General features: G+C 45.9%; 1 protein-coding gene and 1 long non-coding RNA gene across 2 annotated transcripts; both read left to right on the forward strand.

Annotated features, from left to right (window-relative positions):
- The first annotated feature begins 3,869 nt into the window (after window positions 1–3,869).
- On the forward strand, window positions 3,870–6,390 carry SLC35D3 (solute carrier family 35 member D3). The gene is made up of 2 exons (XM_055534687.1): window positions 3,870–4,311; window positions 5,310–6,390. The coding sequence occupies exons 1-2, from the start codon at window positions 3,870–3,872 to the stop codon at window positions 6,137–6,139; spliced, it is 1,272 nt and encodes a 423-aa protein (XP_055390662.1). The 3' UTR covers window positions 6,140–6,390.
- Window positions 6,391–7,257: 867 nt separating this feature from the next.
- Window positions 7,258–14,475, forward strand: LOC129619448 (uncharacterized). The gene is made up of 3 exons (XR_008697879.1): window positions 7,258–7,516; window positions 7,902–8,035; window positions 14,283–14,475. It is a non-coding gene; the product is annotated as an uncharacterized LOC129619448 (long non-coding RNA).
- The last annotated feature ends 2,541 nt before the right edge of the window (window positions 14,476–17,016 follow it).

Consider the following 17,016-nt stretch of genomic DNA (forward strand, 5'->3'; position numbering starts at 1 on the left):
TGGACAATCGCTGCAGTTTCCTAAGTGATGTGTCTGTTCCGAGTTCTGTGCCCTCAGAGCCATCCTTCTCAACACAGCTGCCGGAGGCTGATCTAAAATGCAATCTGATTACATCAATTTCAGTGTAAAACCTTTCTCTGCTTATAGGATTGCCTACAGGAAAAAGTTCAAGCTCACTAACCAGGCAGCCAAGGTCCTCTGGGGCTAGCCCTTGCCTCTATCTGCAGCGTTGCTTCTCTCCACACTGTCACAACTTTGTGCCCCAGGAACACCAGCATGCTCACAAACTCCCCATGTAAATAATGCTTCCAAAGTCACTCAGGTGATTGTTAGCCGGCCTCAGATACTCACCGTGTAGAACCCTCCACTGGCTGAGTGTCCCTGAAACATGGCATCTGGCTTTCCCTGAGACTGACTGAGACAAGAGAAAGAGAAAATTCAACATGGAAGCCTCAGTCTTTTACACACTCATCTCGGAGTGAGGCCATCACCTCTTGCTGCCTCCTGTCAGTCGCGGCCACTCAGACCAACCATGCTAGAGCGCGGGAGGGGCTGACAGGGCGTAAAGATGTGGAAGCCAGCAATCTATAGGGACTCTCTTAGAGGCTGGTTACCACAATGTGCTTTTATAGACAGGTGTATATGATATCCTAAGTGTATTTTTTTTGAAGGAGGGCTTATGTATGCATCCATATATGCACAAGAAAAACTGAAATGTTCATGTCAAACTCCTAACAGTAGCCAACTCTCTGTAGTGGGGCTGGGGGTGGGAAATATGGAAAACAGCAAGTTCTCTTATTTATAAATTTTGTTTTCCTCTTACATAGTATAATGAGCATGCCTTATTTTTGCAATTAAAATAATGAAATAAGACCTTATTTTCTTCTCCAGGAAGCCTTCTCTGATGCACTTGTCAGGCTGATGTTGCTGCCCTCCTTGGCACTCCCCTGTTTCTGGCACAAGCCCCCACTGTTGTATAAGTGTCATTGTGTTACCTTATCTCCTCCTGTGAATCCCTTAAGGACTAAGATGGGCGTTTATCTCTGAATCCTCTGTGGCTAAGAGACAGCCTGGTACAAAACACTAGCTGGATATATTCACCAAATAAACGAACTAAAGGATTTATTTAATACTGTAAAAATATATTGTGTGGCTCCAAAGAAAATGGACCCTAGATACCAGTAGGTCAAATAAGTTTTTTGACCTTCAGATTGACATTCATGTTCAATTAACCTTGCTAAAAATGGTATTCTTATTCCCACCCACCCCCCATTTTTCTTCAGGAGATTTACCATTTTTTTCTTTTAGGAGCTTATCTAGTAACTGGTGTGGGAGATGGTATTAACTTTGTAAAAAATGAAAGCCCTAATGGAAAAGAATTATCTGCAGTGAAGTGGAGAAAATGTACAGTTCCATGCCAATGCAGGTTTCAAATTAAGCTAAATATTCTTGCCTAAATGAGAAGAGTAAGATAGCTGAATCAGCCTCAAATCTTTTACTTAATGTTAGCATCACAAATGGAAGCAATTATAATTGCTGGCAGAAATGAATCATTCCAAAACTAGGTCTGTGCAGACAATTCTTTATATTCACTTAATATGGCTTAAAACCACCATTCTTTGATTGGAACAGCCCCCAGAAGTAGAACAGTGGTATTTGCTGGTGTTGTCTTTAAAAAATTAATTTTCAAAGTTTTTATGAGTGTACTTTAAATATAGGCTTATACCACACACACAAATTTCAACTGTTGCTTCAAACCTCATTTTCTAAAGAAATAACATCAACAGTTGAAGAACAGAGTCCCTGAAATAGCCAATGGTGTGTAACCATAGATTGTAGCTACAAAAAAAAAAAAAAAAAACCCACCCAGAAACCCACGAATTCCCCAGGGAACCGGAAGCACGCATGTAACTATAATACTATCCAGTGTTGTTCCTGGAAAGTTGGCACAGGGGCCATTCTGAAAACATTTTCTTGAATACACTCACCTGTGGCGGGGCAGGGAGGTGGCCTTACTAGGCCCTGAGCATCCCAGCTAGAGACAGGTCTGTCTCTCCCACCCACGTGAGCTCCCAGCACACACAAAGCTGGCTAAGATGAAAGATCGCTATGATGGTACCTATCCCCGACCTAAACTGTTCTTTTCCTTCCGGCACCAATAATAATCGCGGCTTCAACATCTGGACTGGAAATGATGCGGTGGAAGTGTGGAGGACAAAAAAGGAATTGCTGGGGAAATGTATCGTGTGTATTAGGTTATTGTCGTAGTTAGAAGTTGGGATCCTGGTGGGTAACAGAAGTGAAGGAAATGGAGAGGTAGGGCGCCGCGATCTCGAGCCTTCTTCCTTGCTCCCAAGCCCTGGTCAAGCCTGTCATGTTTAAGTAGCACGAAAACTAAACTGTGCTCACTCTTAGCGGTAACCTCGGCTGGGCGAACCCCTCTCTGATGCTGAGTTTACTGGTCCGGACGTTACTTTCCAGAAAACTTAATTCAGATTAATGGGACACACAAGTCTTGCACCTGCAGAAATTAAGAATTTCCTTATTTTACTCTGAGTCAAATAAGAAGTAAACAGTCCACCAGTCCTGTGGGAGGCGGACATCTCCTGGGCCGGGGAGCCAGGAGGTAGGGGTTGTCTTGCTTCCCAAAGTGGCGGGCTGTATGTTGCGCGGATCCAGAGAAAGCTGTTATCAAGTCTCATCCCGGGTTCCCGCCCCCGGGACTGTGCCCTCCCCAGCCTCCACGCCCGCAACCCCTAGAGCCTCCAGTCGCTCCCGGCTCACCCCTGGGAACCGGCGCCCCGGCGATCCTCCGGAACCATTAGACGCTACTTGGACTCAGAGTCTGCTTTTTGGCTTATTTCACATCTTTGCCTCGCCATAGACGTCCATGCCCCCCGCCCCCAGGCTTTGCAGCCCTGCGAGGCCACGGAGCGCCCCGTAACATCCCTGCGCTCCTAGCCGCGAGCGTAATCCCAGGTCCCTCCGTAGAAGGAGCAAGGACTGGAGAGCGCGTCGCCTGAGACTGGAAGGGACCGGTTCGCGCCCTAAGTGAAGCACGCCCCGGTGGCGTCCTTGGAGGGATTCTGGGTTCCTTCAACGGTGGGGCGTTGGCATCCAGGAGCCCCGAAACCCGCGGGAACCGAAGTTTCTCTCTTCCCCGGCCGGCAGCTGAACAGGGTCCCGCGGCTGCGCCGGGAGAAACCGTGGGTGGAAAAGCCGCTGCATCTCGCGGGGAAGGGGGCTGAGGGCGCTGTCACTCGTTGAGGCTAATAAACGCGGCGCGACCCCGGAACGCTGTTGTTTCTAAAATCTTTAGCTGTGCCCGCGATCCCCCAGCCCGGATCCGGGAAGGAGGGACGAGCGCGAGCGGCTGGCAATGCAGGAGAAGAGGGACCCGCGCTCCGACACCCGACCCGGGTGGGTGCTGGGGCTCCCGAGGGGAGCAGGTCCGGTCCCCCTCGCGGCAGCTGCCGAGGTTTCCAGCCGCAGAGCGTCCTCCCTGCCGGTGAAACCGCGTGGGACACAACCCATGGCCGCTCGTCACCTACTTACAAGTCGCTGTCGCTAGGATTCCCGCCACTCCTCTCAGACCAGCCCCCCACCTCTGCCACTTTTCGGAGTCCCCCGCCCCCGTCTCTGCCTCCCCGGAGCTGCGGGGCAGTCGGACGCGGAACCGCCGAGCCGCGAGGACGCCTGCCTTGAGCTGCCTTCTCTCCGCAGCCGAGCCGGCGCCCCCTGCCCTTCGCCGCGGTGTTGGGCGGGCGCCCCTGCCGCCCTCGCTCAGCGGCTCATCCCGGCCTTCTTCCACGCTGTCCTCCAGCCGGTCCCGTAGCTTCGCCACAGCCGGGTGCGGCGGGGCAGGCGCGATGCGACAGCTGTGCCGCCGGGGCCGCGTTCTGGGCATCGCGGTGGCCATCGCGCACGGGGTCTTCTCCGGCTCCCTCAACATCCTGCTTAAGTTCCTCATCAGCCGCTACCAGTTCTCCTTCTTGACCCTGGTGCAGTGCCTGACCAGCTCCACCGCGGCGCTGAGCCTGGAGCTGCTGCGGCGCCTGGGGTTCATCGCGGTGCCCCCCTTCGGCCTGAACCTGGCTCGCTCCTTCGCGGGGGTCGCCGTGCTCTCCACGCTGCAGTCCAGCCTTACGCTTTGGTCCCTGCGCGGCCTCAGCCTACCCATGTACGTGGTCTTCAAGCGCTGCCTGCCCCTGGTCACCATGCTCATCGGCGTCCTGGTGCTCAAGAACGGAGCGCCCTCGCCGGGGGTGCTCGCGGCCGTGCTCATCACCACCTGCGGTGCGGCTCTGGCAGGTGAGCTGGACCCGCGCGGACCCCCGGCCCACCCCACCCCACCAGCCAGTGACCTCAGGGATCACTCAGTGCAAAGCCCTCACTTCCAGATGGGGAGACTGAGGCAGGGAGCTTTGAACGCGGTGGCTCCGCTAGCAGATGGGACCCCTGAGACCCAGCCGAGTCTTCCTCTGCGCTCCGGCCTCCTCCTTTAGAGCCCTCACTCCCAATACTAGTCCGGGTTTCCGACCCCCGTCCCTGTCTCGCTCCTTAAAGCCCTTCCCTCCTCGCCCTCCCCCTTCCGTCTTCCCCCTTTATTTCTTCCTTCCTCCGGGAGGGGGTGGGCGAGCCGCCCTAGCCTGGGAGCTAGAGCCCCCAGACCGAGACGGAAGGAGGGGGTCGAGAACTTCCCTGGGTCACGCGGGGCCGGAGTAGGCAGGGACGATGCGAGCCAAGTTTGAGCCCCGAGGCTAGCTTGGGATCTCCGGCGCCGCGCAGGGGGCTGCAGACTCTAGGCAGAGGTGGGCGGATTGAGACTCGGGCAGGTTGGGCGTGGAGGACTGAGCGAGATGGGTGCCGGCGGAGCGGGCAACCTTCTTTCGAGGGTCTCCTCATGCCCAGCCTGCCCGGGGAAAAGCCACGAGCCGGGACCTCCCTCTCTCTTCTGTGCCCCACGGAGGCGGCAGTCGTACCACGTGCCCAGGCGACACCCGTGCCAGCTCGGGGAAGCCACAGCGCCTACCCCGAGGGCATCGGTGCTGTCCTGAGCCTCTGTCTTGGAGAGAGGTAGACGGGACGCCCCCGAGGATAAGGAAGGGAGGGCGCGCCTCTCCTGCCTTGAACTGGGCAATTGACTGTACTTGGCTTTTCCTTTCGATACGCGTGGGTAGAGCTAGGGCGCACACCCTACTTTCCAGCCTACGCCGTTGCCCCCCGTGGATACCAACTCCTGCCAACCCAGTGTCTTCTCTGTTTCCTTCCTGCCCTACGTTCCTCGGACCTCTCTCGATGCACTCCAGGAGCCGGTGACCTGACCGGCGACCCCATCGGGTACGTCACCGGCGTGCTGGCGGTGCTGGTGCACGCCGCCTATTTGGTGCTCATCCAGAAGGCGAGCGCAGACACGGAGCACGGGCCGCTCACCGCGCAGTACGTCATCGCCGTGTCCGCCACCCCGCTGCTGGTCGTCTTATCCTTTGCCAGCACCGACTCGATCCACGCCTGGACCTTCCCCGGCTGGAAGGACCCGGCCATGGTGACCATCTTCGTGGCGTGCATCCTGATCGGCTGTGCCATGAACTTCACCACGCTGCACTGCACCTACATCAACTCGGCGGTGACCACCAGCTTCGTGGGGGTGGTGAAGAGCATTGCTACCATCACTGTGGGTATGGTGGCCTTCAGCGACGTGGAGCCCACCTCTCTATTCATTGCTGGCGTCGTGGTGAACACCCTGGGCTCCATCATTTACTGTGCGGCCAAATTTTTGGAAACTAGAAAGCAGAGCAACTACGAGGACCTGGAAACGCAGCCGGGGGGAGAGGAGGCGCAGCCAAGTGGAGATCAGCTGCCATTCGTCATGGAGGAGCTGCCCGCAGAGGGTGGAAATGGCGGGTCGGAAGGTGGGAAGGCAGCAGGTGGCTCCACTCAACGGGGTGGGCAAGAGGCTAGAGGCAGCCCCAGAAGGGTCTCGCTGATGGCTAGGAGCTCGCAGATCTCAGACAGCCCTGAAGACGTGGGCAGGAGTTCATTAAAGGATGCTTACCTCGAAGTGTGGAGGTTAGTTAGGGGAGCCAAGTATGTAAAGAAGGATTATTTGATAGACAATGAGGAGTTACCCAGTCCTTGAAAAGGAAATGCACGTATGTATATATGTACATACACTTATTTTATATGTGAAAGATGACATATTTTAATGAGGAGCCGCCCAGTTTCATGCTTGGAGTGGGGAAGGGGAGCAAAGAAAGAAGCTGAAATGCCTGACTGCAACAATATTGTACCCGTGTGAATTTTTTAGCCTGAGAATACCAGAGGCATCACAGAGGCAAAAGAATGTGAAGGTGACTAAGAAACAAAGGCAGGGTTTCAGCTGCAGATTCCTAGCACATTTTTGGTCATTATGACCATAACCAAATATCTGCATGTATGGAGAGTCCTTCAACCACCCCCTCCAAAGATGGAGCAGAGAGATGAAGGCAGCACTTAATTAAGTTCAAAGATTACACGCAGGGGCACCTTTTTGACGATAGTTTGAACTATAGTTTTTATGGCCACTTTGGAAGAATATATTATTGAAATGACATATTTAAATACACTGAATTAATGTTTACTGTTTAAAGTCACCAGAAATATGTTTACTCTAATTTACTTTCAAAAAATATATAAGTGCTCTACTCTTCTATTGGTAGAAAATGTTAAAACTATTTTGAAACTGAATTCTTAGCTTTAATCATGAAGTTTAAAGTTGGCTTTTAGTAATTAAAAATATTTGAAAGGTTTTTTAGTTCATTGCTTTGTAATATTTGTTATTGAATGCCATAACCTTTTTAAAAAACAGTTTTACTGTGTCCAGTATTCCTTCAAGCAAATGCAATGGCTGATGTATAATTCAGTGTTAACTGAAACCCAAACAGAAATGAGACCGTTCAGTTAAGCTAGGCCTTTCAAGTCGCACCGCACATCCTAAACCGTGTTACAGAAAGAGCAACTGCTATATTCACTTTATGATATTTTTCTATCTTAAATTTGTCAAAATAAAGTATGAGTCTCTGCTAAAAGGCATATTGTTAGAAATTTGTCTTAGACACACCTGTGTTCTGTTGTTGCTGTGTGGCTTGTGTTTGCCCCCTGTGAGTGGTGTTTAGTATCTGGGGTGCAGGGCCCACCCTCCATCAGGAACTTTCTAAATTAGCACTGCAGTTTGGTTTCAAACAACACCATCAAAAACACTCTCATTTTCCAGTCAAGGAAAAGTAACGTAAAATAAAGTCCTGCCTCATGCTGCCTTGTGAGAGCCATCCACAACTGACTTCAGTTAAGATGGAGTTTGAAACGTAATAAAAGCGGGAAGCCAGGGGAAGTCTTCCTGTCAGCCCCTCCCAGAGTGTACTTGGAAGGTGAAGACACTCATCATTTGCCAGCATGTTTCTGAGACTTTATTTTTCTTCATTTTCCAAAGATGAAAACCAAGCAAAAAGCAGAGGCATCAGTTTTTCTCTACAAGCTGGTAAGTGTCATTGTGACGGTTTGTGATTGGTTCTGGCTTGCTTGTTTTCATCAGCAATTGATGTTTCCATAGGTACCTCTAGAAGCCATTTAAGTGGTAGGAGCTCTCATATGGCTGCTTAGAAATGGTTGACTAGAGTTATAATAACTTCTTTCAAAATAAGCATTAAAGGTAATGCCAGCATGCCAGAAGGCAACATCCTGTAGCTACTCTGTGAAGCTGAGAATTTGTGAAAAGCAGCAAAACCGAACAAAGTATATATTTTTTAAGTCCACTATCAGACAAATCAATAACATGAGATTGTTTTTCACTGAAAAAATTCCCTTTTGGTTAAAACTGTGGGTTTATATTTATTACAAAAAGATTAACTCTTTTCTGTCAATAGACTTGTAGAAACATTTGTAGAGACACTCCAACCAATCCAGTGGAAGCATTTCCTTTACTTGGATGGATGAACTCCATTCATTCAAGGATGGTCATGGGAACTGTCGGAGCCAAGGAGGTGCAAAGGTACTTTTGGTAAGACTTAAGTTTCCTATTTTTCTTTTCTGGGCTTGCCTGGTGGCTCAGCAGTAAGGAATCTGCCTGCCAGTGCAGGAGATGTGAGTTTGATCCCTAGGTTGGGAAGATCCCCTGGAGAAGGAAATGACAACACACTCCAGCATTCTTGCCTGGGAAATCCCATGACTAGAGGAGTCTAGTGGGCTACAATCCACGGGGTCATAGAGAGTCAGATGCAACTAAGCGACTAAACAACATTTTTCCTTTCACTGGACTTGAACCTAGAAGGATGGGGTGGGAGTGGGGCAGACATGCTGCTGTCATCTTACCACCAAGAAAAGATACAACAGGAAAAAATCAACACAGAGAGGTGGACCAGGGTGGGAGAGAGAGAGAGAGAAACTGAGTCCTGAGTCCTGATTCCTGATTTCACAGGGCCCTGGATTCAGATGACTTTCCTATAAGTTAGCACTAGACCTCAGATTGTCAGATATAAAACAAGGTCTTTTTTTTTATTGTTTTTATTTGCTTTAGTCATTGAGATTTCGGCCACTTTCAATAACAAAGAATAACAAGTGACACAAATATAAGTGACTGGTTTTTAGCAACAAGGTGGGGTAAAAGGACCAGAAGAGGTTTTTGTTTGTTTGTTTTTTGCTTGTTTTGTTTGTTTTTTCATTTTTCACCAACACAAGCTTTTACCCCTACCCTTGACTAGGGATTAGATATGCCACTCTGGTCTCTTAAAAATTACCATCTACTCTGTATCACCCATGGTCTTAAACAAACCATGGTTTTACCTATCATCTTTGTCTTCAGTTTACAATTCAGTTGAATCCTACATTCATGTTTCTCAAATTCACTGGGTGTTGGAGCAATGTTTTATATTGCACACTATTATAAATAATATCTGAGGTTTATTATTATAGTCCTTGCTAGGTGCTAGGTGCAGTTCTCAGTGTTTTACATGGACTAACTCATGTACTTCTTACAGTATTTCTACATGTTGGCATTAATATTATCCCAATAATACAAGGAGTAAACTGAGGTGTGGAGAGCTAAGGAACTTTCCCTGACCTCTTAGCTGGTGACCTGTAGATGTAGGAGCTGATTTGAACCCAGGCAGTATGACTCCAGTGCCCATCTGTCTCACCATTATGGTATCTGCCTCTTGGTGAGATACATTCAACCTGACATCATAAAGCTGGAGAATGTGGGAGTGCTGGCGGGTAGTTCCAGTGCTTGTTCATTGCAACTCAGTGAGGACCATAGAGTCTGCTGTCCTCAGAAAGAAAAGGGATACAACCTATATGTGTGTGTGTATGAACAGGTTCCTGTTTGTGAGCACTAAGGGACCCAGAGAGCAGTTGAGGTACCATGAAAACAGAATCAAGAAAGGGGTTCTATTGCTATTATAACCAAGTCCCCAAGATCTCCAGACTTTCCAGTCCATCACTTATTTAATATTCAAACAAGTCAACTTAATCCTTCACCTTAAATAACCCTGAGAGGTACAGACCTTCAGACTAGTGTTTCTGAGGATTCACTGAGCATGCTCAGTGTTGCTGATTACTTCCTGTTCCCAGCTGCTGTGTTGATCATTTAAAAAAAAGACTTTATTGAAATATAATTTACATACCATAAAATTTGCTCATTTTAAGTGCACGATAGTCATTAGCATGTTTATAGAATGGTACAACTGTTGCTGCTGCTGCTAAGTCGCTTCAGTCGTGTCTGACTCTGTGCGACCCCATAGACAGCGCTGCCCACCAGGCCCTGCCGTCCCTGGGATTCTCCAGGCAAGAACACTGGAGTGGGTTGCCATTTCCTCCTCCAATGCATGAAAGTGGAAAGTGAAAGTGAAGTCGCTCAGTCGTGTCCGACTCCTAGCGACCCCATGAACTGCAGCCCACCAGGCTCCTCCGTCCATGGGATTTTCCAGGCAAGAGTACTGGAGTGGGGTGCCATTGCCTTCTCCAGTAGCAATGTTACTACTGTCTAATTCCAGAACATTTTCATTGTCCCAAAAAGAAATCCTGTACCCATTAGAAGTCACTATCTATATTCCCTGAATCTCCCCACCCCCCGGCATTGCTAACCAACTTTCAGCCTCTGTGGGTTTGCTTCTTCTGGTTAAATGCTTTCTGCTGTCCTGAAATTGCTCTTTCAAGCTGTTCTTCCTAACCTGCTCCTCTGCTCCATTTTTTTTTTTAACAGCAGGTACTGCTATTAATAATAAAAAGTTGATGTTGGGATGCAGTTGGTAAGATTTACTGAATGCTGACAACTACCTATTCTAAGGACATTTCAGTGCAGGAAAGGAAAACTTAAAAGTCAGTATCGGAAGTCTCTGCTCCTGAGGTCTGAGTGGTCCTCTGCCACCTGGGCCCTGCCTGCTGCTCTGTGGGGCCCACTCCTGCCCAGGACAGTGCCTTCCCCACAGTCACACTTACCCTAGGCTTAAGCCCCCAAGATGCTTATTTTCCTATTATTTTTCTGAAGAAGTACCTGGAAGAGCTGTGACACAAAAACAAAAGAGAAATCATTTGACAATATAATTCTTCTCTTCCAAGAATGTGGAAAAGCCATAGTTATCAAAAAATGTCATTCCTGGGACTTCCCTGGTAGTCCAGTGGTTAAGACTCTACTTCCACTGCAGGGGACAGAGGTTCCATCCTTGGTAGCAGGGAAGATCCTACATGCCATGCAGTGTGGCCAAAAAAATAAACAAGCTTAAAATTTTTTTTACACAAAACACACACACTCACACATATAGGAGGTTTAGATCGATAGAGATAGTTATTCTGGAAAAGTTTGTAACTAATGCAAAGTTGGCTATCGGCCCACTTGTTGGCTCCCGGCCCCTCCCACATTCTTCCTTGCGCACAGATCTCTAAACTTGTTTGAGTACAAGCAGCAATGTGCTCAGGGAAGGTGGGTCAACCCCCTGTTGGATTAATCCTCATTTTTCTAAAGCCTTCATGGAGGACCCATAGCTCTTTGCCAATGATTGGCTTAGCAGAGAGCCTGTGATGCAGCTAGAGAAGGAGATAAATGAGTAAGTATGCTAGGAAAGGGGTTCTGGGCCAGTTCTCTATGATAAGAAGATGCTCTTAACCCTTTATCCTGCCTTTGTATGCAGTTGGTAGGGATGTAATTTCAGAAGCTATGGCAGTTATTTTGCAGCCTCAAGTGGACAACCCTAAGTGTGAACAGTGATGTGTTCAGGGCAAACAAGAAAATGAGGGAAAAAGCCTGTTTCTTGATGCCTTCATTGTGCTGCTCATATAGCAGCACTGGAACTGCCTACTTCAGGCATCTTTTTACAGGAGAGGACAAATTCCTATTCTAAAGTCACTTGTAGCTGGGCATTCTTTTTCTTTAAGCCAAATCTTTTCAACTGATATTAAATTTAGATTTGATAGTTAATTTTGCATCAGAAAGAAAATACAGTTGAAAAACAAAATGTTTTTTCATTGCAACATCAATTTTAATCCATCCACCTATAATTTATTCCTTGATTCAACAAACACTTAAATAAGTAAATATTATATACCAACTTCTGAACAGTTTATTTCCTTTTTAAAACTATTTCTTTATAGTCAATGTAATTGGTGATTTCTTTATACATGAAGGATTACTTCCAAAAGGGCTAATTTGAGGATGAAGACTAGCCAAACATTCTTTGTTAAGGGCAATAAAAATGCTAAGGTTTATCTTCTAAAGTTTATCTGAAAGACATAACTGGACAATGTTTCCCATAGTCACCAAGAGTTAAAAAAAAAATGACCCAGAAAGATGAAAAAGGGGCAAAAGTATCAACAAAAAGTGTTTAGCCAAGGAGATCAAATTGCTCTTATACAATGAAAGGATCCTTGTGTGTTTAATCACTCAGTTATGTCTATCTTTTTGCTACCCAATGGACTGAGTAGCCGGCCAGACTCCCTGTCCATGGGATTTCCCAGGCAAGAATATTAGAGTGGGTTGCCATTTTCTCCTCCAGAGGATCTTTCTGACTCTGGGATTGAACCCTCATCTCCTGTGTCTCCTGCACTGCAGGTGGATTCTTTACCTGTTGAGCCATCAGAGAACTCCAACCTCATTTAAATAGGAAAAAAGCAAATTAACCCACAGTGAAAACATTTGTGTCAGTGAGGCTGCTGGAACGGAAGTTTGTTCGTGAGCAAGCAGATTAGAATCACCTCTGCAGAAAAGAAAACAGATAATAAACAATGTACATTATTATGGGCTGAATGTTAATGTCTCCCTCCTTCACCCCCAATTCATATGTTGAAATACTAACCCTCAAGGCATTGGTATTAGGAGACGGGGCCTTTGGAGTGATTAAGTCATGAGGGTGTGGCTCTTTTACCTGGGATTGGTGCCCTTATAAGAAAACACAGGTGAACGTGCCTCCTGTCTCGGCTCTTTGCCAGGTGAGCATAAAGAGGTGCTGGCCATGTGCAATCCAGGTATCAGGCCCTCACCAGACACTGGATCTCCTGATGCCTTCATCTCATATGTTCCCAGTCTCTAGAATTGTGAGAAATACATGTTGATTGTTTAAGCTACCCAGTCTATAGTATCCCTGTTATAGTGTCTTTAGAAGAAAACTGATAAACTGAATATTCCTGTGAGTGAGGGTTTCTACCATTACAACCCCATCCCTACTTTAAGATTATTATGAGAGAGAAATGCACTTTTGTTGAGATTTTATATTCAGGCTCCTTTTTAGTTCAGCAGTTTAGCCAGTATTCTCACCAAAACACTGTCATCTCACTTGTCACAGTGAGAAAGAAGGATTTTAAAAAAAAGAGGCAGGGAATGAGGACTTCCTCCTACTCTTTCTTCTCTTCCTTCTCACTGTCATCCTGACCAACACTCCGTGTGTAATGTCCCAGGACTCCAGACTTCCTATACTCGCTGCATCATTTTAATTTACAGAACTACTGAAGGCACAGGACTGTATATAAGAGTGTGGCTGGTTTAGTCACAAAGTCGTGTCTGACTCTTGTGACCCTATGAACTGTAGCCCACCAGGCTCCTCTGTCCATGGGATTCTACAGGCAAGAATACTGGAGTGGGTTGCCATTTCCTTCTCCAAGGGATCTTCCTGACCCAGGGATTGAACTCAGGGCTACTGTATTGCAAACAGTCTTCTGCATTGCAAGCGGATTCTTTCCTGACTGAGCCACAGGGATGGACATATATATATATAAAGTAAGTTACTACTATCCATTTTTCCCATTGATTTCATTAACAATAGATAGAATTCCCACTCCAGTACTCTTGCCTAGAAAATCCCATGGGCGGCAGAGCCTGGTAGGCTGCAGTCCATGGGATCGCTAAGAGTCGGACATGACTGAGCAACTTCACTTTCACTTTTCACTTTCATGCATTGGAGAAGGAAATGGCACCCCACTCCAGTGTTCTTGCCTGGAGAATCCCAGGGATGGGGGAGCCTGGTTGGCTTCCATCTATGGGATCGCACAGAGTTGGACACGACTGAAGTGACTTAGCAGCAGATAGAATTCAATGAGTACAATATTCTTTGCATGTTTAGTCATGTCCAACTCTTTGTGACACTTTGGACTGTAGTCAGCCAGGCTTCTCTGTCCATGGGATTTTCCAAGTAAGAATATTGGAGTGGGTTGCCATGCCCTCCTCCAGGGGATCTTCCTGAACCAGGGATTGAACCTACGTCTTCTGAGTCTTCTGCACTGCAGGTGGATTCTTCACTGCTGAGCCATCAGGGAAGCACAATATTCTTTAGTAGAACTTAAATAAGAATTAGTTCATGGTTTACACCAACAGAATCAATTGAATATATCAAGTGCATTCAAATGAGAAAAATCATTTTTTCCTTAGCTATCTGAGTAATGTCTATTTATCATTTCTTTCTTTGATTTCACTACAGAAAAGATTTTGGAACTCAAAAGCAAATGAGTAGAACCATCACTTTTCTGAAATCCATCCTTTATGGCAATCTAATTTGATAGATCTTCAGTGATATATTCTGAAAATAATCCATAAAATACACTTGATGCAACAGAAGGAACAATAACTTATTATCAAGGGCAAGCGTTTGATTTTATCTCTTCACATGCTGTAATATGTTTGGTTCTTTTCTGCCTCTGGATCAGCCTTTTCCTGTGATGTGACGGGAGAGAGAAAATTTGATTTTAATTATTTGATGCTAAAATGCCAAAACACGTTGAAAAATTGAAAAACCTGATAATCTTTATTTTTTTCTATCTTGATGCAGAAGACCTAATTCAGAGAGGTCTGGACAGTGGACCAAATTTCCTGCTTTTTGCTTGGCTCTTTGGCATCATGCATACCCTATGTGTGTATGTGTCCTTGCATCAAATGTCTCTCAGTGGGTGAGAGATGCTATTGGTCTTGGACTGGCTTTCTGTATAATTATGATGAATCTAGAGTGCTAATCTATGGTGTGATTGAATAAAATAATACCAGTTATAAATCTCTGCTGTATAGCACCCCTGCCTTGGATTATTGGGAGTTAACACAGGTCATGTCTGAATTTCAAAAGTCTTGACTGTATGTGGAGTGCTTTCACACTGATTGCCCAGTTCTCTGGAGGGCTACCATTCTTTCTCATCAATAACTGCTGTGTACAGTTACCCTTAAAGAAGCCCATTGCAAGCAGCCCAGTTCCAAAGACTAGTTTCCTGTTTTTCTTTCAAGAGGAATGTTCAATTTTCAAATGAATTGGATAGGCAGATAGGGAAAAGTTTTACATTTTGCAATTTGCCTAGTGGCTGTCTTCCAAAATCTGCAATATGTTTTGTAAACATTATTACCAACTTGGTAAGCGGCCATTTCGGTAGGCACTTACTGTCATTGTGATGTATAAAGGGAAATTCACTTTACCTAATATTCCCTAAGCCTTCCAGAGCACTGCTGTAATCATGGGATGGCACTACCTCTTCCACGTGATAAATGTGAATGGCTTTGTAAGTAAACACCGTCCCCTTTAATTCCATTACCATATGGAGAGATGATTGTGGAAAGGGGGCCAGTAGGCCAGACAGTTCACCACCGCACAAAGGTAGGTGTTCCACTGTCTTATCTGCCCTCCTCTTTCCCACCGCCCAGCACTCTGCCTAGAACGCAGTCTAGCACTCAATTAATATTTGTTGACTGATTGACAAAAGAAAGCCAAGTCAGGAAAAGTCAAAGCACAACTTCAGTTTTCTCATTCAATTATAAGCTCTTTTAAGATGGCCCAATTGGTAAGCCTGATTTCCCTAAAGTGCCATACTTGAAAAATAAAATGCTGTAAATTGAATCTGCTGGATAAGGAATTGGCTGTGTAGTCTCTGCATAAAGGCAGAGGCAGGAAGGTTTGGTGCACTGTTTGGAGGTCTGCTCTGCAAGGAAGGAGCTCTTGCCCAGCACTTTTGGCGCCCCGGGGCTCCATGCAGTCAGGTTTTAGGAGACTTGTTGTGGCTCAATCCAATAAAAATGTTCATAAAGAAACTTTTTTTTTTTTGGCTAGGATGCTTGTCTTGAAAAATAATATAGAACATTGTTAACAATTCAGCCAGGGAAGATAGAAATAGGTCACACAAAAAAATGAAGAGTGAAGTCGTCCTGGCCTTTCTTTAATCTTTTGAACAGTGTTTGAAAGAGCTCTTGGCTGATGAACAAATGTGTTCTACTGTGGAGTTAATATCTGTGCCAGTGTTTCTGTCATCCCTCTGGGGGTGGTGATCAATATAACTAATAAAGAGGAAATGACTAGACTGAGCCCATTGGAGGCCAGCAATCTCCCTAATGGGACCACAGAAGAAGACATCCTGAGATACCAGTCACGCTGAGTTTGGAGAAGTGTGGGTCTTAACAGAACAGTTAGTGGCTACTCAGTTAACACTGTTATCTTAAGGAAGCCAGGTAACATCCAAGGATAACACTAAAAAAGAGCAAGAGAATGAGCTTAGCAGACTTCCCTGGTGGTCCAGTGGCTAAGACTCCAAGATCCCAATGCAGGGGGCCTGGGTTTGATTCTGATCCCAGAACTAGATCCCACAAACTGCAACTAAGACCCAGTGCAGCCAAATACTAATATATATATATATTTTTTTTTTAGTAAGAAAGAAAATGCACCTAGTGAGTAAGGGAAGAAGGAACCATGGAAGAGAGTGAACAAGCAGAAAACAAAAATGCCTTTTTGCAAAACCGTTATTTTCTTAGAGCATTTTTAGGTTCACAGTGAAACTGAAAGCACAGAGATTTCCCACTTATCCTCTGCCCCACACATGCGTGGCCTCTCCCATTGTCAACATCCTCCCCCACAGAGCAATACATTTGCTACAATTGATTAATCAAATTGACACATCATTATCACCCCAAGTTTGTAGTTTACATTACAGTTCTGTATATTATATGGGTCTCAACAAATGTATAATGACATGCATCCATCATTATAATATCATAGAGTATTTTCAAGCCCTAAAAATCTTCTGTGGACTGCCTATTCATTCCTCTCACACACTCCCAGTCCCTGGCAAACACTGATCCTTTGGTTGTTTCCAGTGTTATATAGTTGGAATGTTATATAGTTGGAATGATATAATACTTAGCCTTAAAGAAGCCCACTGCAAGCAGCCCAGTTCAAAAGACTAGTTTCCTGTTTTTCTTTCAAGAGGAATGTTCAATTTTCAAATGAATTGGATAGGCAAATAAGGAAAAGTTTTACATTTTGCAATTTGCCTTTTCAGACTGATTTCTTTCACTGAATAATATGCGTTTTAGTTTCCATGTCCTTTTTTGGCTTGATATTCCTATTTTTTAGTGCTGAATAATATTCCATTTTTGGATAGACCATAGTTTACTTACCCATTTACCTACTGAAAGATATTTTGGTTGCTTCAAAATTTGAGCAATTATGAATAAAGCTGCAAAAACACCCATGTGCAGGTTTTTGTGTGGACTCAAGTTTTCAACTGCTTGGGTAAATACCAAGGAATATGATT

This window comes from Bubalus kerabau, chromosome 9, assembly GCF_029407905.1.
Source record: "Bubalus kerabau isolate K-KA32 ecotype Philippines breed swamp buffalo chromosome 9, PCC_UOA_SB_1v2, whole genome shotgun sequence".
Taxonomy (NCBI): Eukaryota; Metazoa; Chordata; class Mammalia; order Artiodactyla; family Bovidae; genus Bubalus; species Bubalus kerabau.

What these genes read in the sequence shown, in the direction of transcription:
- SLC35D3 (XM_055534687.1), top strand. Translation starts at nt 3,870, where the DNA reads ATGCGACAGCTGTGCCGCCGGGGCCGCGTTCTGGGCATCGCGGTGGCC. An exon ending in CTGCGGTGCGGCTCTGGCAG is followed by an intron (nt 4,312 to 5,309) that starts GTGAGCTGGACC and finishes GATGCACTCCAG; the next exon opens with GAGCCGGTGACCTGACCGGC.